General features: G+C 38.7%; 1 protein-coding gene across 1 annotated transcript in view; it reads left to right on the forward strand.

The window, feature by feature from the left end:
• Positions 1-392: 392 nt before the first annotated feature.
• The window catches only part of LOC149065006 (uncharacterized), a gene marked incomplete at its 3' end in the record, with an annotated part of 46,601 nt that continues 27,397 nt past the window's right edge, over positions 393-19,596 (forward strand). Inside the window, exons 1-8 of the mRNA XM_089254645.1 lie at positions 393-579; positions 14,461-14,543; positions 14,687-14,773; positions 15,282-15,365; positions 15,508-15,624; positions 17,321-17,366; positions 17,498-17,568; positions 18,818-18,904. Of these exons, the coding sequence (XP_089110771.1) occupies positions 504-579; positions 14,461-14,543; positions 14,687-14,773; positions 15,282-15,365; positions 15,508-15,624; positions 17,321-17,366; positions 17,498-17,568; positions 18,818-18,904 (651 nt within the window). The remainder of the gene's footprint in view (positions 580-14,460; positions 14,544-14,686; positions 14,774-15,281; positions 15,366-15,507; positions 15,625-17,320; positions 17,367-17,497; positions 17,569-18,817; positions 18,905-19,596) is intronic.

Below are 19,596 nucleotides of genomic sequence, written 5' to 3' on the forward strand. Positions count from 1 at the left end.
TGCTACGGAGTAAATTCATTCGGGAACAGTATGAGTAGCACGATATACAAATTTTACTCAATTTTAAACCTACCACACATAAAATTTCCCTCTTTTCACTGTTAATTTTCATTCACGTTTCACATTGCGCAGTAGGATTTCCATTCCTCGAGTAGACACTATTGGTGGAACATCCCGTATATAAGATTACCTGGCACGACCAGGCACAACGTAAATTAAACGATCTGTTTTTTTCTATTAGTCGAAACAACATCGTTAGCAAGAATAAAGTCCGTTCGTTTTACGTAAACGAAATCCACGGATTCAAAAATAAATATAGAATTGTCACGACAGCTACATAAACAGCAGTAAAAGAAATATCGGGACATGAAGTAAAAAACCTTCTCTTCTTCAGAGCCTGCGGCTCAACATGGAGGTGCTGATCGGATCCAAAAACGCGTCCAAATATGCACCATAAGAATTAATACTATTTACAAATATTTTGTTTCCACGAAAAGTGTCACATGCGTGGAATGGAAATACATTCAATTGTGATATTGACGTTGTTGCTGGTAGTTGTGACTGTGAAAGGTTCAGAAGGTAAGTCTTCTCGTAATAACAATTAATTCGTATTTCTTAAAACTTGGCGTTAACGTGAATGTTTGAATCTGTGTTAATAGGCCTATGTTATCGAAGAAATTTTTTTCCTCTCTTCAGAAATTGTAAAAGTGATTTGGAAATTTATTAAATGCCAAAATGTGAAAATCTCAGATGTTTGGAAACCGAATCGGAAATTGATAAGATAAAATCACAGCCTTTTTGCAACAAATGATTGCTGAATGGCAACCCATTCTGTAATGTCACGTTAGTTTACGAATTTTAATGACAATCTTTCTTTGATGAAAGGATGAAAAAGGCAACTTTAATTGCTTTCTTGACATTGTAGCAACAACCACTACTGAACAACACACAACCAACAACCACTCCCTGAAACTATCATGGGGGAATAGAAAGTAATAAGAACAAAACAACTGCCCAACACAAGGAGACTAGGAAAATAAATGGAATTGATCAAAAAGATGTAAATAAAATTGCCCATATGGGTTTTCAAAATGCCAAAATAAAACGACCCAAAATTAAGAAACTAAAGAAGAAACTAAATTAAGAAACACACTAACAACCCAAACTTAAAACTAAAAACACTTTATGGAAGAAAAATACATTCCTCATAAAAATATGGTTGTTAGTTCCTCCACAATCGAGACCACAACAGAGGATAAACTGTTCTATGCGTTCATAACACTGTTAGAAAAAAAAACAACTGTGCAACACACAACAATTTGAAATTGCCCCTATGCAAGAGAAACTGATGTCCCCGAGTCGAAGTATTTAATCGACGGTGTAACAATATTTCATAATCCATCATATCAATCTTACATTGAAAATCTTGAATATTTCAACCGTATCTTTCAAAAAAACTACGCTTTTATAAAAAATCGAGTCTTTCTCCTTAGAAAATGACTTTATTGTCATATTTGAGACTTTTTATGGTAGTCAAACTCGAACAAAATAAATAACATGATAAGATGAGTCTCCCAGCTCCTCATGAAACCTTCCTAAACATGCAGCCTGCGAGAAAAAAGTAAATATAAAAACAAATTTTGACAATAAAATGAAAAACATACAAGACATAATGGAAAAAACACTGTACACATGTACAGTGTTTTTTCCACACACATGTACACATGTACAGTGTTGGAATGGAACCTCTCTTATACTGTAACATATCTTATCATGATGATTATCTTATCATGATGATTATCTTATCATGATGATTATCTTATCATGATGATTATCTCATCATGATATCTGTATAGCACTTAATCAGCCATAAAAAAAGTGATCTTAAACATACAAAGGCTTTACTTATCATTCATCGTGTTTTTACACAACCTCCTTCGTTTTTACCACAAAGATTAACTCATTCCAAAACCAAATTACCGAAATTACCAAAAACACTTCGCTGCACTCCATCAACCAAGTTTATATATTTTTGAAGGTATGGTCTCCAAAACCGTACAGCATACTACAGGCCAGTGGTGCGCAAACTGAAGCGCAACCCCCTCCCCCTTTTGACTAAACAATTTATTCGCTACTCCTACACAGGCTGACCATACGTCCTGGTTTTTAGGGACATTCTGATTTTTTTCCCAGTAAAAATATGCTGTCCCGAAAGCACTTTTCGAAACGCTTGTTTCGATTTTGATCAGGCGATATTGACTTTCAAAGAGATACTCAATTTTCTTACATCATATAAATATTTACTTTGTTTTTTGATGTAATTAGTGTCCCTTATGCAAGATAGGAATGTAACGAGGTGTATGATCCTTGATTTTCGTATACAGGGTGATTAAGAAAGAATCATCAGATTTCAAAATGATTCTACACTTGAAATCGACCATTAACAAAAATTGTTCAAGTGTTTTTAATTTTTAAGAAATATACAATTTCGAGCTCGGGTGGCTTTCTCTAAGTTACCCTGTAGAAGTACTAACTTGATATCGTCCGCCGCGTGCCACAAGCACGAATGTACAATTTTTTTTAAATAATTTGTTTGAATACCTTGTTTTGCTATCTAAGTTGTGCCTGAAACGCGAATGCGTGTCCCCATTGAAACACACGATACAAAACATTTTAGGAAAATAACTTGCATAAAGTAACATGGGTAGAGTAAACATTCAAACGTCATTTCCTACGTTAATTTTTTTGCAAGGACATTGCACATTCGTGATCCTGGCATGACGGAGCCGATATATTGGTAATTGTACAAGTAGAATTTGATAAAATTACAATGTATGATACATTTTAATTAGGCTCAGCTGAATAAAGGTGCTCTTTAGTTTTGACATATTTTTAAATAAAAATGAATTTCTTATTTGGAATTTTTTTTATTCTGGAGAATCTCTCGCAACCCCCCCCCCCCCCCCAGTTCATTGACAAACGGTTTGCGCACCACTGCTCTAGGCCACTACCAACTAACGAACTAAGCCAAAAACTAAATAGGAAAAAGATTTCAGAAGAACGCTCAGATCTTTTTCAAGAATGAAACAGCATTCTACAACAAAACCTCGCTAAAACGATACTCGATAAATCCCTCTACGACGATATTTTCTAAATTTTTGTTTGGAAATGCCAAAACCCTAATGTTAAACTGCTGCCTCTCGATATAACAATAACCCCTCTCTAACTTTTTTTTCTTGGTCCGCAGAGTATCGTTATATCGAGGTTTCACTGTTTTTGATTGACGCGATGAAACGTGAGTTATTAGAGACGAAGTGAGAACCCGTACACTTGTCGATGCTGTACGACATAATCGACTCATCTACCCATGCTGCGATCGTGTTGAAGTTTGCGTGGAACAACGTTGTAGCGCTAGAATTCCAGATTGCATCCATTAGTTTCACGTCGTCTGCGAATTCCTTAACAAACCCTGATCGAGTTTATTGATAAAAAGGGGAAAAAAGAATGGGATCAAGGAAACTTCCTTGCGGAACTTCATTTGTGACATTTTCCCTGCAGTCAGAATATTCCCTATTCACAATGATCCATTGTTGCCTGTGGTTTAACGCTGAATCTATCCCATTCAATAAATCGCCTCCAATCTCGATATCGTGCAAAAACTTTAAAAGGTAGATAATGTTGGACATGATCAAATGCCTTCTGAAAATCCAGAAAGACAACGTTCACGTTTTTAACTTTCGCTAAAGCCTTAATTACATCATCGTAAATGCATAGGAAGGTTGTTACACACGGCCGTCTCTTCCTAAACCAATACTGGTTATTCAACAGCACATTGGTCTTCCATCCACTTCAACAGTCGCTTCTTAATAATAATTTCCAGATTTTCGTGAGGGAGCACGTCTAATTCAATTGGAGATACGTAGTTTTTTTCTCTACTACCTTCTTTTTGAGAATGGGAACAACTTTAGAGCAAGTTCCATTCCCGTCAGACGATAACCTTGGCAACATTATTCTGTAAAACTGTGTGTCAGGCAAAAACAGTTCATTAGCGTATTTCTTAAGGAACCTGTGATAAATGTCATCAGGTCCTGTGCTTTAAAACATATATCTTCTTTAGTAGTAATAGAAGTTCATCACCACCGTTCTTGTTAAAAAAAACAAGGACAATAAATGTACAATCACCACTTCTCACTGGTCGTAGATGAAGTATGCAGGTATACAGAATCGTTTAAGCATAAGAATCTTCTGCCTTGCGTACTCTTGATACTTGCCTAGCAAGGCCTAGAAGAGATAGTCTTCATGCAAAAGCAAACGGTTTCAACCAATTTGTTGATTATTTTGCTTACGAAATACAATGTACGTAGAACCATTTCATAGGTTTTTAGATGCAAATTTATTTCAACAGTTGCAGGTTTGAAACTTCCATTTCCCCACTCTAAGTATTCCCACTTATGATCAATTGCTTTTGAAATCTTTGAGAGCTCTTTTCCGAAAGAACTCTGGTGGCAAGGATTTCCCGGAGTCAGAGAGGAAAAAATATTCTTCTTAACATCATCATCTCCAGATATAACCAGCCTTCCGAAAATCTTGTATTAACAAGTAGAGAGGACATCTTCGTCGGCATATATGTCGCAATCTGGTGGCCCCTGATGTCATTTACGAGCTGCTAGTTGATTGTTGCCGCCGTCCACTGCGCGGAGTCTTTCGGCGCATACAGCTCTAAGGAGAAAATATGACTCCCTGTTTCCATAGCTTAGGGGTAGAGCATTCGTCTGGCAGTTGAAAGACCGGGGATCGGGTCCCTGTGGAGGTAAAGATGAATTTTCTTCCTAAAATCATCACCTCCAGATATTACAAGTTTTCCGAAAATCTTGAACTCAGGATAAGTCTTCAAAATTTCATTCCTCGTTCAAAATGTCAATGCGTTGCAGCCATAGTAGCAGAAAATGCTACTCGCTCGTATCACAGTTTTGTATTATCTTTTCGTTTCATTGTTTTTTTATCGAATTATCCCTATTTTTCTGATCTTTCTATAGTTCATGGGGGGGGGGAACAGTGAAATTACTAGAATGTACAAGCACATTATCAATTATAGCTCAATCCGAGGTCATTTACGGCAGCGCACACACATTCTTCAGTTTTTAGATCACCAATCCTTACATGCAGTTTAGACATGAAACAACATGATGTAATCGAAAATACTCGTTAAGTAAATTTACTCTAGCATAATTGGATAAAACTTCTGAAACAAGAAACAACTGCCAAAATAGAAAAAAAAAAAAAAAAAAAGCACGCAATATTGCCAAAACCCGAAAAAATCTCGAATTTGTATATTCATGGTGATTGCTCAATTACGAACTCGTACGGAAACTGTTCCGACCAACAGTTGTTTGTGAATCGTTAGAAAAATGGTATGTACGTATGGCATGTGCAAGAGAGCTCTCTCTCTAGTATTCATAGAAAGTTAGGTATATTCTTTCCTCTCGTAATATCATCTCTGATCATTTGCTATTCAAACAAATCAGCGGAACGGTATGACGTACAATTCTCTCGCATAACGAGTCAATAACTACAGGCCTTAGCTTTTTGTGTTTGTTTTGTGAAGACATAATTCATAAAAATTAAAAGAATGCTAATTTAAAAAAATTGTGGCTGATGGAATTGCGATTTATTCACATCACAGAAGAAAATAGCAACTCGGATATAAAGTGGAACTTCGGTTAACGAGCTTAATTCGTTCCACCAACGTGCTCGTTATACGAATAGCTCGTTATTCGAAGCAAACTTTCCCATAGGGAATAATGGGAACACGGATAATTCGTTCCACAATTCACATGACTAATAAAAACGGCATTCAATCAATATGTAAACGCAATAATATATAATGTTTGCAAATTAACTTACTATAAACGACGATAGAGGGGGAGGACTGCAGTTTAGGACGATTTATATATATATAGAGACTCAATTTTGTTTGCAAACTTAAGAGAAGAACCTTATGAAATATCCCGCTTGCTTTTGCCTAATTTTTTTCGATTTCTGGCGAATGGGAAATTGCAGTGTTCGTTAGACAGATTCATTGATCGCACACTGTGCTACAGCTTTATTTGGGTGGTTTTTCCTACAGTGTTTTGCACAGAGATTCCCACATTCTGCACATCTTTCTAGTTTTATTTTATTTGTAAGGGACCTCTCTCTTCCTCAGATGAGATACCGTCCGTGAACTCTTGCTGGTGCGTGCAAAAAAAAAAGATCCATTACTTCATCTACCGTCAACTCCTAGACACTTTTCACCATTAGTTCTCGAATGCCATCCTCATGCACCTCCAGACCATGGTCTTCCTCCGAGTACACAATCTCTTCGACAAGTAGTAGCTGATTTTCATGAACCAGACCATAGTTTCCCAACCTTTTTTGTTCCATCGCCCCTTCTTCAGAAATTTTTTTCTCCCATCGCTCCCAACGCAATCTAACCCATAGGATCTTATGTTATACTCGAAGCTTCAACCGCCCCCCTGGAACTTTCCATCGCCCCCAAGGGGGCGTTAACGCCCACGTTGGGAATCACTGAGCTAGACCCTCAAAGTCACAAATACAAATACAAGGCCACAACAGGCAAAATGCCCTACGAGGTGGCCGAGGAAAAAGATGCCCACGTTCAATAATGCAATCAGCCCACAGTTTTCTCCACAAGCAGAATTTGAAAAATAACTTCAAGCGCACATACGTATGCCTACAATGCTACATCTAGTTTCGTATCGTAAAAGTATTCGCACTCGGCACGTGTGTTAATTTTTCGAGTGAGGTACGCCGGAGACTTTGGGGGAGAATGTAACCCACAATTCCGTAGCACGTGTGTGGGCGAAAGCAAAAAAAACCCATCATCTCAGTTTCGTTAACGTGAAAATAAATAAAGCTCGAAATTTCTGCTCGTAATGCGAATCATCGCTCGTTAACCGAGTCAAAATTTGTTCACAATTTCTGCTCGTTAACCGAGGTTTCACTGTATTTGATAAATAGTTTTATACCGTATCTGGCTACTTTAGAATTAAATTTCTGATTGAAGTTTGTTATCGTTTTTGGCAACCGATGTCCGTTTGGAATCTGAAATCACGTGTTGCTTGTGCTCGTATATTTTACATTATTCCACGCTGTTGAATATGGCAATCTCTAGTGTAATCGTCGCCCTCTATCACTAAGAGCAAAAACTGATGTCTGGAATGGAGTGTGAAAAACGTAAAATTGAGTCCACGCTCTTGCAAATGAGTTCAGTGCATTGATGTACTGATGCCTTGTAAACACAAATGACGGAAAGTCATTGGATTTAGTCTCGCAGTTGAAATACATTTGGAAGTAGTTACAATACTCAGCAAAACCCACCGGAAATCGATTGATCAGTTTTTCCAAAAGATGTCAATTCAGTATGTGAAGTTTGTATAATATTTGTTTTGTAATTTTAATTCGTATCTATGCGAATATGTATTCAGGTATATGTAATTATGTATTTTCATGACGCATCTCATAGTGTCAGAATTTCATTCATATTCAAATGAAGAACTATTTCAGTTATTGTTAATACTGTATAATCCAATTTAAACAGGAACCCCCTCTAATACAGTCACCCCTATTTCACGGACCATTTTTTTTGTCCCACGAGTGTCCGCAAAACAGGGGTTTTACTGTATTTACTAAGGTCATGAATCATGAAAACACATCGTTTTCACAATATATAAATTATATTATGGTAATTGTGACAATAAAATCTCATCTCACATATTTTTCAGATACAAGTTTTTTTCACAATATCTCAGCAATTTTAATAACAATTGGTGATTGCGCCAACTTCTTGCAACGTTTTTGATGACAATTGGCGATGTCCCGTATTTTACCCTACGTATTTTTCTCAATAAAATATGGTAATCTGAGCATTTTTAGTGCCTAAATTTCCGGGCTCTACTTATAAAAATAATGCTTTCTTTCGTTTCTAAAGTACAACTGCCACATTTATACAGGGTGATTCAAATTGTTCACCAATAGGAATATCTTTGCAATCGTTGACTTTGCATGTACATACTTTCAATTATAAAAACTTTTCAAATGACATGAGCTTTTTTGAAATGCGATAATCTTTTTTGAAGGGTCATATGGGTAAAAAAATATAGAGAAATTATCTTTAAATACAATTCCCTGTGTGCTAAAAGTTACAATTAGTGAAATGCAACAGTAAAAACGTTAATAAAGCAGTTTTGAAAAGTCATTTACCAAAAAAAATCCGTATTTTTAAACGCAATATTCATCGATATATTGAAGCTGAAAAATTATAATGTTTTGGCAACTTATCATTTTTTTTTAGCGACTCCACACACATGAAATGCCCTCAACCCCATTGGACATTTTAATCATATTATTTCATTACGTATTTGAAACATAAAAGCTTTTCATTGCTTAATATACTTGAGATACTTTTCATCTCTCTGCAGGAGGATCGTATAAGACCTCCTCCTGCTTGTTTTGATCACTTAAAATATAACAAAAAAAAGAATGCCATTGCGTTGTGCAAATAGTTTTTTCATCTTGAATTTGTTTGAGTAGTCGATGTTGATTCCCTCCCCCTCAACATGAGTCGAATTTGACAAGGCCTTATTTTCCGCTTTTATGTATCACGTCCTTCAACCATGCACATGCGCATCAGTTTCCGAATAGCGGATAACTGCAACCGTGGATCTCGAATCCTTTTAGCTAAAGTGGTATTACCGATTATTAGATTGCATTTAATTTCTGTAAGGAAATATAATTAAAATATAATTAACATAGTCTCGAAAATCCGAACCCGCGTTAGACTCCCTCGAATGGACGTAGGGCATTTTAACTTTCGGAGGGGGGGGGGGGTCATAGAGAAAGAGGAACATGTTTGACCGTTTGCTTCGTAACATTGTGTTCCCTAATTGCTCACATGAAAGGGGCCGTTCAAGTATTACATAAGCAAATTTTTAACCATTTTTTGAAACCCCTTGTCAGCAAAAGCCGGCAAAACTCTGACCCCCCCTCTCATCCCTGTCAGCAAAATTTCGTCATCAGATCTGCCCCCCTCTGAATCCTAACGCATATTGGTAGGATCAGAGACGTACACGGAAGACAATACCTTTATATGTTATTATCATCAATTTCTGTGAATTTCAATGTTATTTGAAGGCTACGAACTCAAAATTTATCTTTAATAAATTCATTGCGACCCATTCTCTAAGCCATATAATGATAAATCGCATAAAGTCCCTTGGCCCGCGGACCAAATATGGTCGTGAGGGTTATCTGATGCAGCTAATTTTGTAAAAATGAACTAAGCGGCACATTTACAGATCGCGATTGAAGTGTCTCGTGATACAATTCCAGAACATTTGAGCTGTCCGTGGCACATTTTTAGATTTTGACGATTGGTGAGGTGTATACGAAGCGACGAACATGAAACATTCCTTTATTTTGCATTAATATGCGAAACACACAACCCTTCGTGATGAAGGTTAAAATCGAACTCTCGAGAATGTCTTCGTCTCTCGATACAACTTAAATCTCACGTGTCTCGTGAATAAAATATTACTGTACATCCTTGTTAACAGCTTGCCTGTTACATACTCCCCCTCTGGTTTCGCGGACGTCCCGGCAAGGAACCAGCAATAGGCGTTATGGGAAGTTGTTCAGTGTTCTTGTTAGTTCCAACTTTGAGTGGTCGTCCCTTCTTTCGTGATGACACTATGGATACAGCATCCGGTTTCGCACATGGTGTGAGAGCAGAAGTACGATATACGCTGACAGAGACACCCGATTTGGCCGGATCAGCGACTATGTACCTCGTAGGCGATCTCTGGGCTAGCACAGGGTACGGTCCATCTCGTTGTGGCGTGAACTTTGTCGACCAGTTCTTCCTTCGAGAACTCGGTTTGGAACCGTTGTCAACATAACCTTTGCGTTCATCCCGTTTTTGTTCCACTTTCTGCTTCACAGAAACTCTCGTAAGGCTTTGCATGGGAGTCAACCTGTTTTCACGACTTCTTTGGGCATGGCTGCGACTTTCTGATCGACGCGCGTTAGGGGTTTGATCCGAATATTTAATGCCGCTCCCCCTGCATTTATCGTTCCCTTCTCTAGCACTGCTTATACTTGTTTGGGTCCTTGACTCATGGAAGCTATTGCTAGACGTTATTGTTTGGCTTGGCATTTTACAACGATGCAGTATCTGATAATATCCTGGTGATCCTGGACTGCGTCGCCTGGGACCGGAAAGTTCGACTCGTTCGTTCCTGCGGAAACGTAAGTCTAGTACTTGCCTGCCTGTCGGAGTAACTCGTGGTTGCCTTTGCACCGATTGGTGATGAAAGCTTCTTGCGGATCGGTGGATTTCGCTATGGACAGCAGGACGTGGATAGCCAGAAACATGACGTGGATAGTCACGGACGTGACCTGTTTGGTTCCTGAGACGTCTAGACCGATCCCACCGCTGAGGTTTCGATGCCATATCACCATGGTGAACTTCGCCTTCGGGAGTGTCTCCTCCCCCTGGACTGAAAAAATTTTCATTCTTTTTCCACGACCTGTTCAGCACTTGTTTCCGTTGCTGTCCTTCAACTTGTCGTAGTTGGCAAGAATTCAAGTTAACATGCTCTACTACATGTTGAACAGTTTTAATCGTAGACTCGTTCACAAAGTGGAATCGCTTCCGAGTATTTTCCCCGAAGAACCATTGCCTTCGCTTGAGATCCAACACGATACCAGCTTTCTCTAGAAAGTCGATTCCCAAAAGAGTTCTGTTACCGACGATTCCAGGAAGAACTATAAATTTCGTCCTTAGTCGCTTCCATTGGATGTTGACCAATACCGTTGTGGTCCACACATTCACCGTTGATTGCTGTCCGTTTGCAAGACGCATCTCGATAGTTTCCTGATGGAATTTGGCGTTTTGCTCTTTCAAAATACGATGCAGAGTATCACTTGCGATACAATGCGTAGCACCGCTGTCGGCACAAGCAGTTCCCACTTTGCCATTTACATGAATTTTTAACAATGCTACGGGTTTTGTTACAGAAGAGCATAGATTCAGTTCCAACTGACCAAACTGAGCGGTTGTCGCTGTCATTTCGGGATTACAGGTCGGACACTGCGCTCTAATTACCCCCGGATATCCACATCCATAGCAGCTTAGAGGTCGCTGTTCATCCAGGCTGATCATGGGAAGTGTCTGTTCATCTGCACGAATCACTGGTTTTGATGAGGTCCATGGATATTTCATCGGTGTTTGCTTTCGACGACCCTCGACATCGTACTGCTGGTTGAATTTCTTTGTGGATGTACTCCTGGCATCTTCATACGCGTCGAGTTTCTCAGCTAGTTCCGATGGGGAGATCAACATGGCCCATACATCGATGAAATGTTCTTTCACTTGTGGAGGGCACTTCTTCTTCATCTGATCAGCTATGACTAGATTAATCAAGTCCTCGAATGTTGTGACGTTAACTTCTGTTAACCACCCTTCAAGATACGTTTTCAACTCAAAATAAAAATCACGCCATGAACTCTCCGAGTTCTTCCGATGCTCTACAAAAAGCTGTCGAAATCTGTCCGCATGTAGCTTAAATCGCTTTAACAGCAGTTCCTTGAGATACCGATAGTCCTTGAACTTATCGTCAGGCTCCCTGGCACAGATCCTAGCCACCTCCTTCGGTAAACTATTGATGAGATACGTAATCCACAATTCTTCCGGAATCTGGTGTAATCCCATGTGTCGTTCGAACAGGACCAGGAACAGTGAAATGTCATCTGATGATTCAAAACGCGGAACCGACACTTGAAAGTCCCGATTTGTCACAGCCGGTCGAACGGAAGCTTGGCACTTCTCCGCTTCTATCCTCAGTCTCTCGAGTTCGAACTGCATTTCTGCTCGCCGGTTCCTCTCTTCGGCATCTTCCCGTCGAATTCTTTCTTCTGCTTCTTCTTGTCGAATTCTCTCTTCTACGAGGGTCTGTAGCACTCCTTTTGCGAAGACCTCATCGTATTCTTTACTGGACGTAATCAGCTTCTTCAGCTCCATCACTTTCATCTCGGGTTCGGTAGGTTCGCCCATCTCTTCGGCAAGGCGACGGAGTTCGTCTTTCCGATATTTCGCCAAGTATGCCATTTTCACTCACTTGGTACCTAATTAGGATGTCCGCTTAGCTAAAAACACTCACGCGTCTATTTTAAACGTTGGGCGCCAATGTGACGATTGGTGAGGTGTATACGAAGCGACGAACATGAAACATTCCTTTATTTTGCATTAACATGCGAAACACACAACCCTTCGTGATGAAGGTTAAAATCGAACTCTCGAGAATGTCTTCGTCTCTCGATACAACTTAAATCTCACGTGTCTCGTGAATAAAATATTACTGTACATCCTTGTTAACAGCTTGCCTGTTACAAGATCACTTAAATGATCCTTACATAGTTCCAGAACACTCAAGCGATCCGTGACACATTTAGAGATCCCTTGAGTGACTGAACGTAATTTTAGAGCACTTAAGTGCGGTTATACATCACTCGAGTTACCCGCGGCACATTCTCAGATTATTTAAGTGATCCACGGCGTATAATTACGGATCACTTGAGTGATGCGTGGCACAGTTCCAGAGCACTTAAGCGGCCAGATCATTTGGACATATTTCCAGATCATTTGGATCCGAGAAACATTTAGAGATCACTAAAGTGGCTCTATGGGGCACTTATCAATAGGGGGGGGGGATATTCTTAAAGTGCCCATAAACTATCGAAAGGTTTTTCTCGTTTTTGGCGCACCGAGTAAGATTCCATTAAAAATATTTCATATTTTCATAAAGGCTGGTTGATGACGTAAGCATTATCTAAACTCCCTCTACCCCCTTGTCATCAAAGGTCAGCAAAACGGAACCCCCCCCCCCCCCCCATCGATGATGACGTAATACTTGAACGGCCCCTAAATCATTGGAAAGACAGTTGAAAGCTATCAGTATCTCAGCGTCGTTCACCGTCGATCCCTAGGCACCACAGCCCAATTTTTTTAGGAGCTGAGCATGGTATTTTGCTCAAGAAAAACTGTCCTGAACAATGTTTTCTTTCACTTTTTCCCTGATGTTAAAAGACGTAGCGTAATGAAATCAGAAAATTTTGCGTCATTCTTAGCGCACAAACATTTCTTCTTCCAATTTATAAACTTACTCCAATTTAACAACCACATCACGATCACCACTTTACGATCACGGATACAAATATTGCGCCCAAATGCCAGTGGAATAAATTCATACAAGATCCTTCTGTTCTTTTTCCTCTCTCTCCCCGTCATCGCAAAGCTTTGTTGCAACCCTATAATTTTTTTTTTTCCTCTTGATTTTTTGTGTGGCCTCTGATAGTGATTATTTTTCACATACACATTTGATACATCAAAAGTGTGATACATTTTTCACACTTTTGATTTATCTTTCTTATAAGAGTGAAAGAAAGAACAAATAGGGTGAGGGTGAAGAAAGAGAGAAATCTACTTTGTACCTACATTCTTATCAACTTATCTATTATACTGATTTACTCTGGCATTTGTTGTTTTCTTCCTCTTCTCTTCTACTTTTTTCCCTTTTCCTAACTTACGGTTAGAATAAGGTTACCATATTTATCACCGATTCGTCAAATACAGAGCATCCGAATTTCTTGTGAATCGCTTGTAAGCGGAGGGATTAAGAACACTTCGGGCGCCAATATCGATTTTCTAGTCACCATGGTGACCTGGCGTCTGGGATTTCTCCACCTCTGTCGAATAGCGTCTATGTCTTCTAGGGGCCGTTCAAGTATTACGTAAGCAAATTTTTTAGCGATTTTTGACCCCCTTTCCCCCTTGTCAGCAAAATTTCGTCATCAGCTTTGCCCCTCTGAATCCTAACTCATATTTTCATAAAGGGTGGTTGATGACGTAAGCATTATCCAAACCCCCCCCCCCTCCCCCTTTATCATCAAAAGTCAGCAAATCGGAAACCCCCTTCCCCCCGACTCCCATCGATGATGACGTAATACTTGAACGGCCCCTTATTCAAGAAAATAAAAACACAGTAAGTATGTTAGTGCTGCTTTTTTTACGTGCGTGTCCTCGGTCCCATTCACCTCAGATTATTGAGACTCTACTGTAACAGACACTATTTGGGATTTTGTGTTTCTTCATGTGGGTGAAAATAATATGATATGGCATTATATATATGATTTCGTGCTTACATTGCACATGCGTGGTTCCGTATTTGTTTTAGTCAGATTCAGTGTTGTTGTTTTTTTTAAATGAGAAAATTAGTGTTTTTTTTATGGATTATAGTAAATCCATAAAAATGAATATTTTATGAACATTAATGGATACGAGTAAATAATAAGTGAGAATTCTGTGTGAACATTGAATACATATTACTTTTATTTCAAAAACAGGTTCCAAATCGAAACCTCACAATGGGAAACTATACCAGAAACTGTGTCAAGCGAAAAAATGCGATAGCAGCTATTACAGAGAGGTAATTCGGAAAATTCAACTAGACCGTAATAATTCACGTTTCTTAATATTGGCAAAAAAATAGATATGGGTACTAATCACAATTTTGCAAAAAAGTTGAAAAATTTTGAGTTTTTTTCTCAATTTCCTTTTCGTAACTTTCAGGTGTCACCTTGTAAATATGAATGCCACTGTAATGGAGAATCCAAGACATTCACGTTGGAAGACAACACGCTGTACGAAACCCATAAGGTACTCTTGCATCTTTTGTAAAATTTTGGAAATTTTTTTCCATTGGAATGCATGTAAATATTTTATGTTAAGGAGGGGGGAGCGGTCTCCTAACTTTTAACATGGGTGAAAAATTATGCTAGTTTGATTACTAACTTATGACAGTTAAGCTCTAGTAAAAATGTCATTATAAATACTGTTTAACAATTGATTTATTTCAAATTCGATTCACATATTTTTGATTGCATACGCTGTAGCGAGAATCTCGTTTTAACAAACACTTTTCTAATCCCCCAGATAAGTTTACGTACGAACAATGCAAAAACCTGGAATTCCTTTATAACGAAGTGATTTCTCCGATCTCTTGGAGTTCGTTATGATTGGATTCGACTGTATTTATAATGATATTCATACTGGAGCATGGTTTTTCACAATATACAGGAGACCCCCCCCCCTTCCCTTAAACACCACTTCATAGTATAGTATTTGTGGATTTCTCATAATTTATCTATATTGTCAATACCTACAGTTCTGCGTGAATGGGAAAATATGGGAAGAAGATCCAGAATTTCCTTGCAATATTATCCATGGGAGAGGATACACAGGAATAGTGGTAAGTATAAGGTCTTGAAATGTTAATCAAATTGTTTGAAATATTACCTTGAAATGCAGAATATTTGCTTGCATATTACAATATGTGTACTTGGAGATCGTAATTAAAAATATTAAAATATAATTTCTTTTGGTATATGTAGAATCCTGATAATAATTGTGAAGTAAGATGTTTCAACCGCACGAACAGGAAAAAATTTCAGGATACCTCATATCCAGATGGAAAAGCTTGTTTCAATCCTAAAACCAAGCAAAATGGAGTAAGCTATTTTTCATGATGTTTCACTGTAATTTTTGAGAAAATAAATTATAATATTCAGGATTATTCTACAAGGAAACTAATGGATGTAATTGAATGATATGGGATGGAAGTGAAATAAATTTATATCTATTCGCGGAGTATATCGATCTCCTTAACAATCAGGGACGAGATATCTCGTCCAAATGCAAATAGAAGAAATTCATTCCAAGCCTTCTTTGGTTTTCCCTTTACTTCTTTTTTTTTTACATTGCGAGACCTCATTGTAACCCTGTGCACGAAGTTGTTATTTCCCCGGGCATATAATGCATCTTTCTATTTTATATATATATACAGTAGAACCTCACGATAACGGACAGCCACGGGACCAAACATTTTTTCGCTAGTGGGTAGTGTCCGTAAATGGGGAGAGACAATACTGTAAACTTTACACTTTGTGACCTGTAGGAATTAATAGGGATTACCTTATCTTCTTTCCTCCTTCTTGCTCCTATTCTTAATGAGAGAACAAGGAAACCAGTTTCACGGCCGATACTTCAAGTATAGATCACCTAAATTTGTTGCCGAACGCCTGTAGTAAAGGGGTTAATTATTGAGAGGGTCAGAAGCAAAGGGGAATGCAAGTGATCAAATTCTAGTTTCGAGAAAATCAACTTCAAAGTTGATCTACTACATAGAAGTTCTATGTAGTAGTCAAGCAAAAGCCGGGTATTCTTAGGAGTAGGTTTTTTGCACCGCGTGAACCGAATGGGACCACTTCGCGTCGGCAGAAACGTGTTACATAATCACGTTACACGTTTGTGTTTTCCCAGCTTGGCACATCAGCTCAGAGGGCATATATAGTATGTATATGGCCCTGACATCAACTATTCTGTCATCTGTATGCTCCGGTATGAAGGGAAAGAAAACACGGCTAAAATGAAGAGAAGGTCGACGAAACACGCGGCGCATGACGCGTTTGACTGCTCCAGAAGCAGTCGGCAAATCACGCCCGACGTAGAGTGCTGGCGTGAGGCTTGTTGCGCTTTGTAGGAAAACAGTCGTACCGCTTTTCTTAGCGGTGAGTGGACGGCGTGTTCACGTTGCACGCGGCAAAGGAAACCTGCTCCCAGGACAATCCAGCTTAATAGCTGCTAGAAAGCGGCCCTAGTACATAGAACGGGTCTGATCGTCTGACCAGTAGGCAGACGTTCCTAAATGAGTACTGATAATACCTAGTTTATAGGTACATTGTGAGACACTTAAAATTCTGTTTAATACAATGTTCTTATATTGTTCCGGATAATTTCTCACAAGTCCTCTTGAAATGATCAGAGGATGAATCAATCTTCAGGACGTCACAGAGAAAACAGCTATTTACAATTTTTCTCAGATAAGAATCTCGCATTTAGGATAAAGCAACAACAACTCTGACTGCTCTCTCGATTCCTCGCATCGTTTTTGAAGAGGCATCGAATTTTTCCAGAAATTCTACCGCAGTACCAGTCTGGCGGCGCCACCGTACGGAGGTCAACGAAGATCTTCTCGATCTTTCCACACGATTCGAGTGTTATCTTTACACTTCCGGTTTGGCAACAGGAGATTACTGTCCCGTGGGGTTCTCCAAAAATTGCACTACCGTTATTTTTCGTAACAATAATGTTTACTTCTTAAAATAACTAAACACATGTTCACTAACGTTTTATATTTCCTTTCAGATGTGTCATGAAAAGAAATGTGAAGTATCAAGCATCAAAGGGGCCAGTAAGAATCCTCAATTATTTATTGATTTTATATTGCTTACACATTGAAAGATGTGATGTCACTCTTCTTTATTCATGTAAAGTGTAGAAGACTGGATACGATGCAGTGCATTTATTCGTTTCTTTTTGCAGAAATGTTATCAAAGGAACAAAAAGAGGAGACGTGTGGAAAAAAGGGATGCGACAAATCTAGTTATGTAGCGGTAAGAATATTACTGTGTAAAATTAAAAGGGTAATTCAGGGGTTCTTAACCGTTTGTGTTCCATGGACCTTCTGCGCCACTGACACGACGGCCAGGCACTCTCCTGTCCAGCGGTAGCCAATCGGCGGCACGCGTGCCACTTCGAAAATTAATCAAATTCTATTCCATTTTTCAATCAAAGAAATTATCTCCAACTTTTAAGCAATCCTTTTCCTATGAATGATGGTCTTGTAGGGCACCAAAACTATATTTAGGTGTGGTGCTCTTAAAATAATACTACATACTGCTACAGACCTATGGTAGGTACTCTTAAAAATAATAATTACAGTAAAGCCTCTCGTTGGCGGACACCAGTGGGACAAAAGAATTCGTCCGTAAAACAGGTAGTTAATAAGGGGTTTGAAATGCATACTTTTATTATAAGGGGGAAAATTATATATAATTTGGCCGTAAAAAGAGGGGTGGCCGCGTCTGAGAGTTGTCCATTTAGAGGGGTTTTAAGGTATATGATGACTAACTATTCGACGCGTTTCTGTTCAGTTTTTCATCTTTGGGAATAGTTGCTCATGTGCACGAGACTCAGAAATGTCCGCATGAGAAACATGTATTGTATCCATGAATTCTTGGGGGTGGGAGGGGGGCTCTTATAAAGCATGAGTCTTCAGGTTCTGGTGTCTATGTCCAACATACTGTTAGTATAAGATGAACTTCTACAGATATAACGTACATACACAATCTGAATTACGATTATCGAATTTATGACTCAAAAATAAGAGGGCAGCCGAACAATATTTTTCAGAAGAGAAAATGTTTGTGTCCCATAAAACGGGACGTATCGCTAAATTTCGTAGAGCGGCACGCGCATTGCAAACAATTTTCATAGTGGCACGGCTTGGAAAAAGGTTGGCCAGCCCTGCTCTTGCCTATAAGATATATTATTAGCTTATATCCATCATGAGACGAAGCCCGGGACCGCTTTACAAAACCATATTCCGTAAACTGTAGTTTAAAAACGATAAGTTTATTGTTCTGCCATTCAAGCTCCCGGACATACCTGAACCCCCCCCCCCCCCGAGGAGCCCAAAGGGTCTGAGGACCTCTGGCTAAAAACCTCTGGCGTAATCACATGTAAATTTCTATTAAATTGAATTTCTCTCACGAGCACTGTTTGTGCCGACCACCATCGCTTATTTGAACTCACTTCTATGTGTAATTAAATATTGTTTATTTTTGTATTTCTCGGTCATAGCATGGACCGTGTTCTTACAAATGCACTTGCGACAGGCATAAGAAGACTTTTCGTAAAAAGGACTACACTAGCGTAGGAGCTAATAGGGTTAGTATGTGTTTTTTTACACATCTGCACATTGGCCTATATATATATGTTCGGACTCGATTTCCATTACATTTATATACAGTTTGTTTCAAAAGTTTAAGCGCAGTGTGAAAATTTTATTTTCCAGTAAGCGAATGAACGTAAAACGAAAAATCTTTTGGAATTTCAAAAGAAAAAAAAAGCATAAGAGTTATTATTAGAACCCGGATATAAGGTTAAATAGGTTCTACTATATACATGTACATGAGACGGAAAAATACAACAGGCAGGCGAGGTGACAAAAGGAAATACAGGCCTACTTCATGCCTACTCTCTCTCTTATCTGTAAGTTTTTCCTTGAACAGCAAAAAAATAACGCTTCTTTTCCAACTTTCCTTAGATTTTTTAATTCAAATACCTCAGCGAATATTTCACTTGAAATCTTAGAGTTCTTCTTTGTTCGCCTCAGGAGAGACAGGGCAACACCTCTCTAATTCAAAGTGAGATGACTGGGGGACCGTATAAAAATTTAGATTTTTTTCATTTTGAGACACACTGTATTTCCACTCTAAAAACTGGTACAAGGTGATTTTTGAACACATTTTGAGCATTTTCATCAAATTCAAACCATACCTCTATGACGAACGGTTGATGAAATAAAGGTCGCATTAGCACTTACAGGACATCCAGTATACTTATAAATGCATTTTATG

Source organism: Pholcus phalangioides, unplaced genomic scaffold (genome assembly GCF_987345545.1).
Source record: "Pholcus phalangioides strain wild (caught in Gottingen) unplaced genomic scaffold, Ppha-v1.0 ptg000042l_1, whole genome shotgun sequence".
In the NCBI taxonomy this organism is placed as follows: Eukaryota; Metazoa; Arthropoda; class Arachnida; order Araneae; family Pholcidae; genus Pholcus; species Pholcus phalangioides.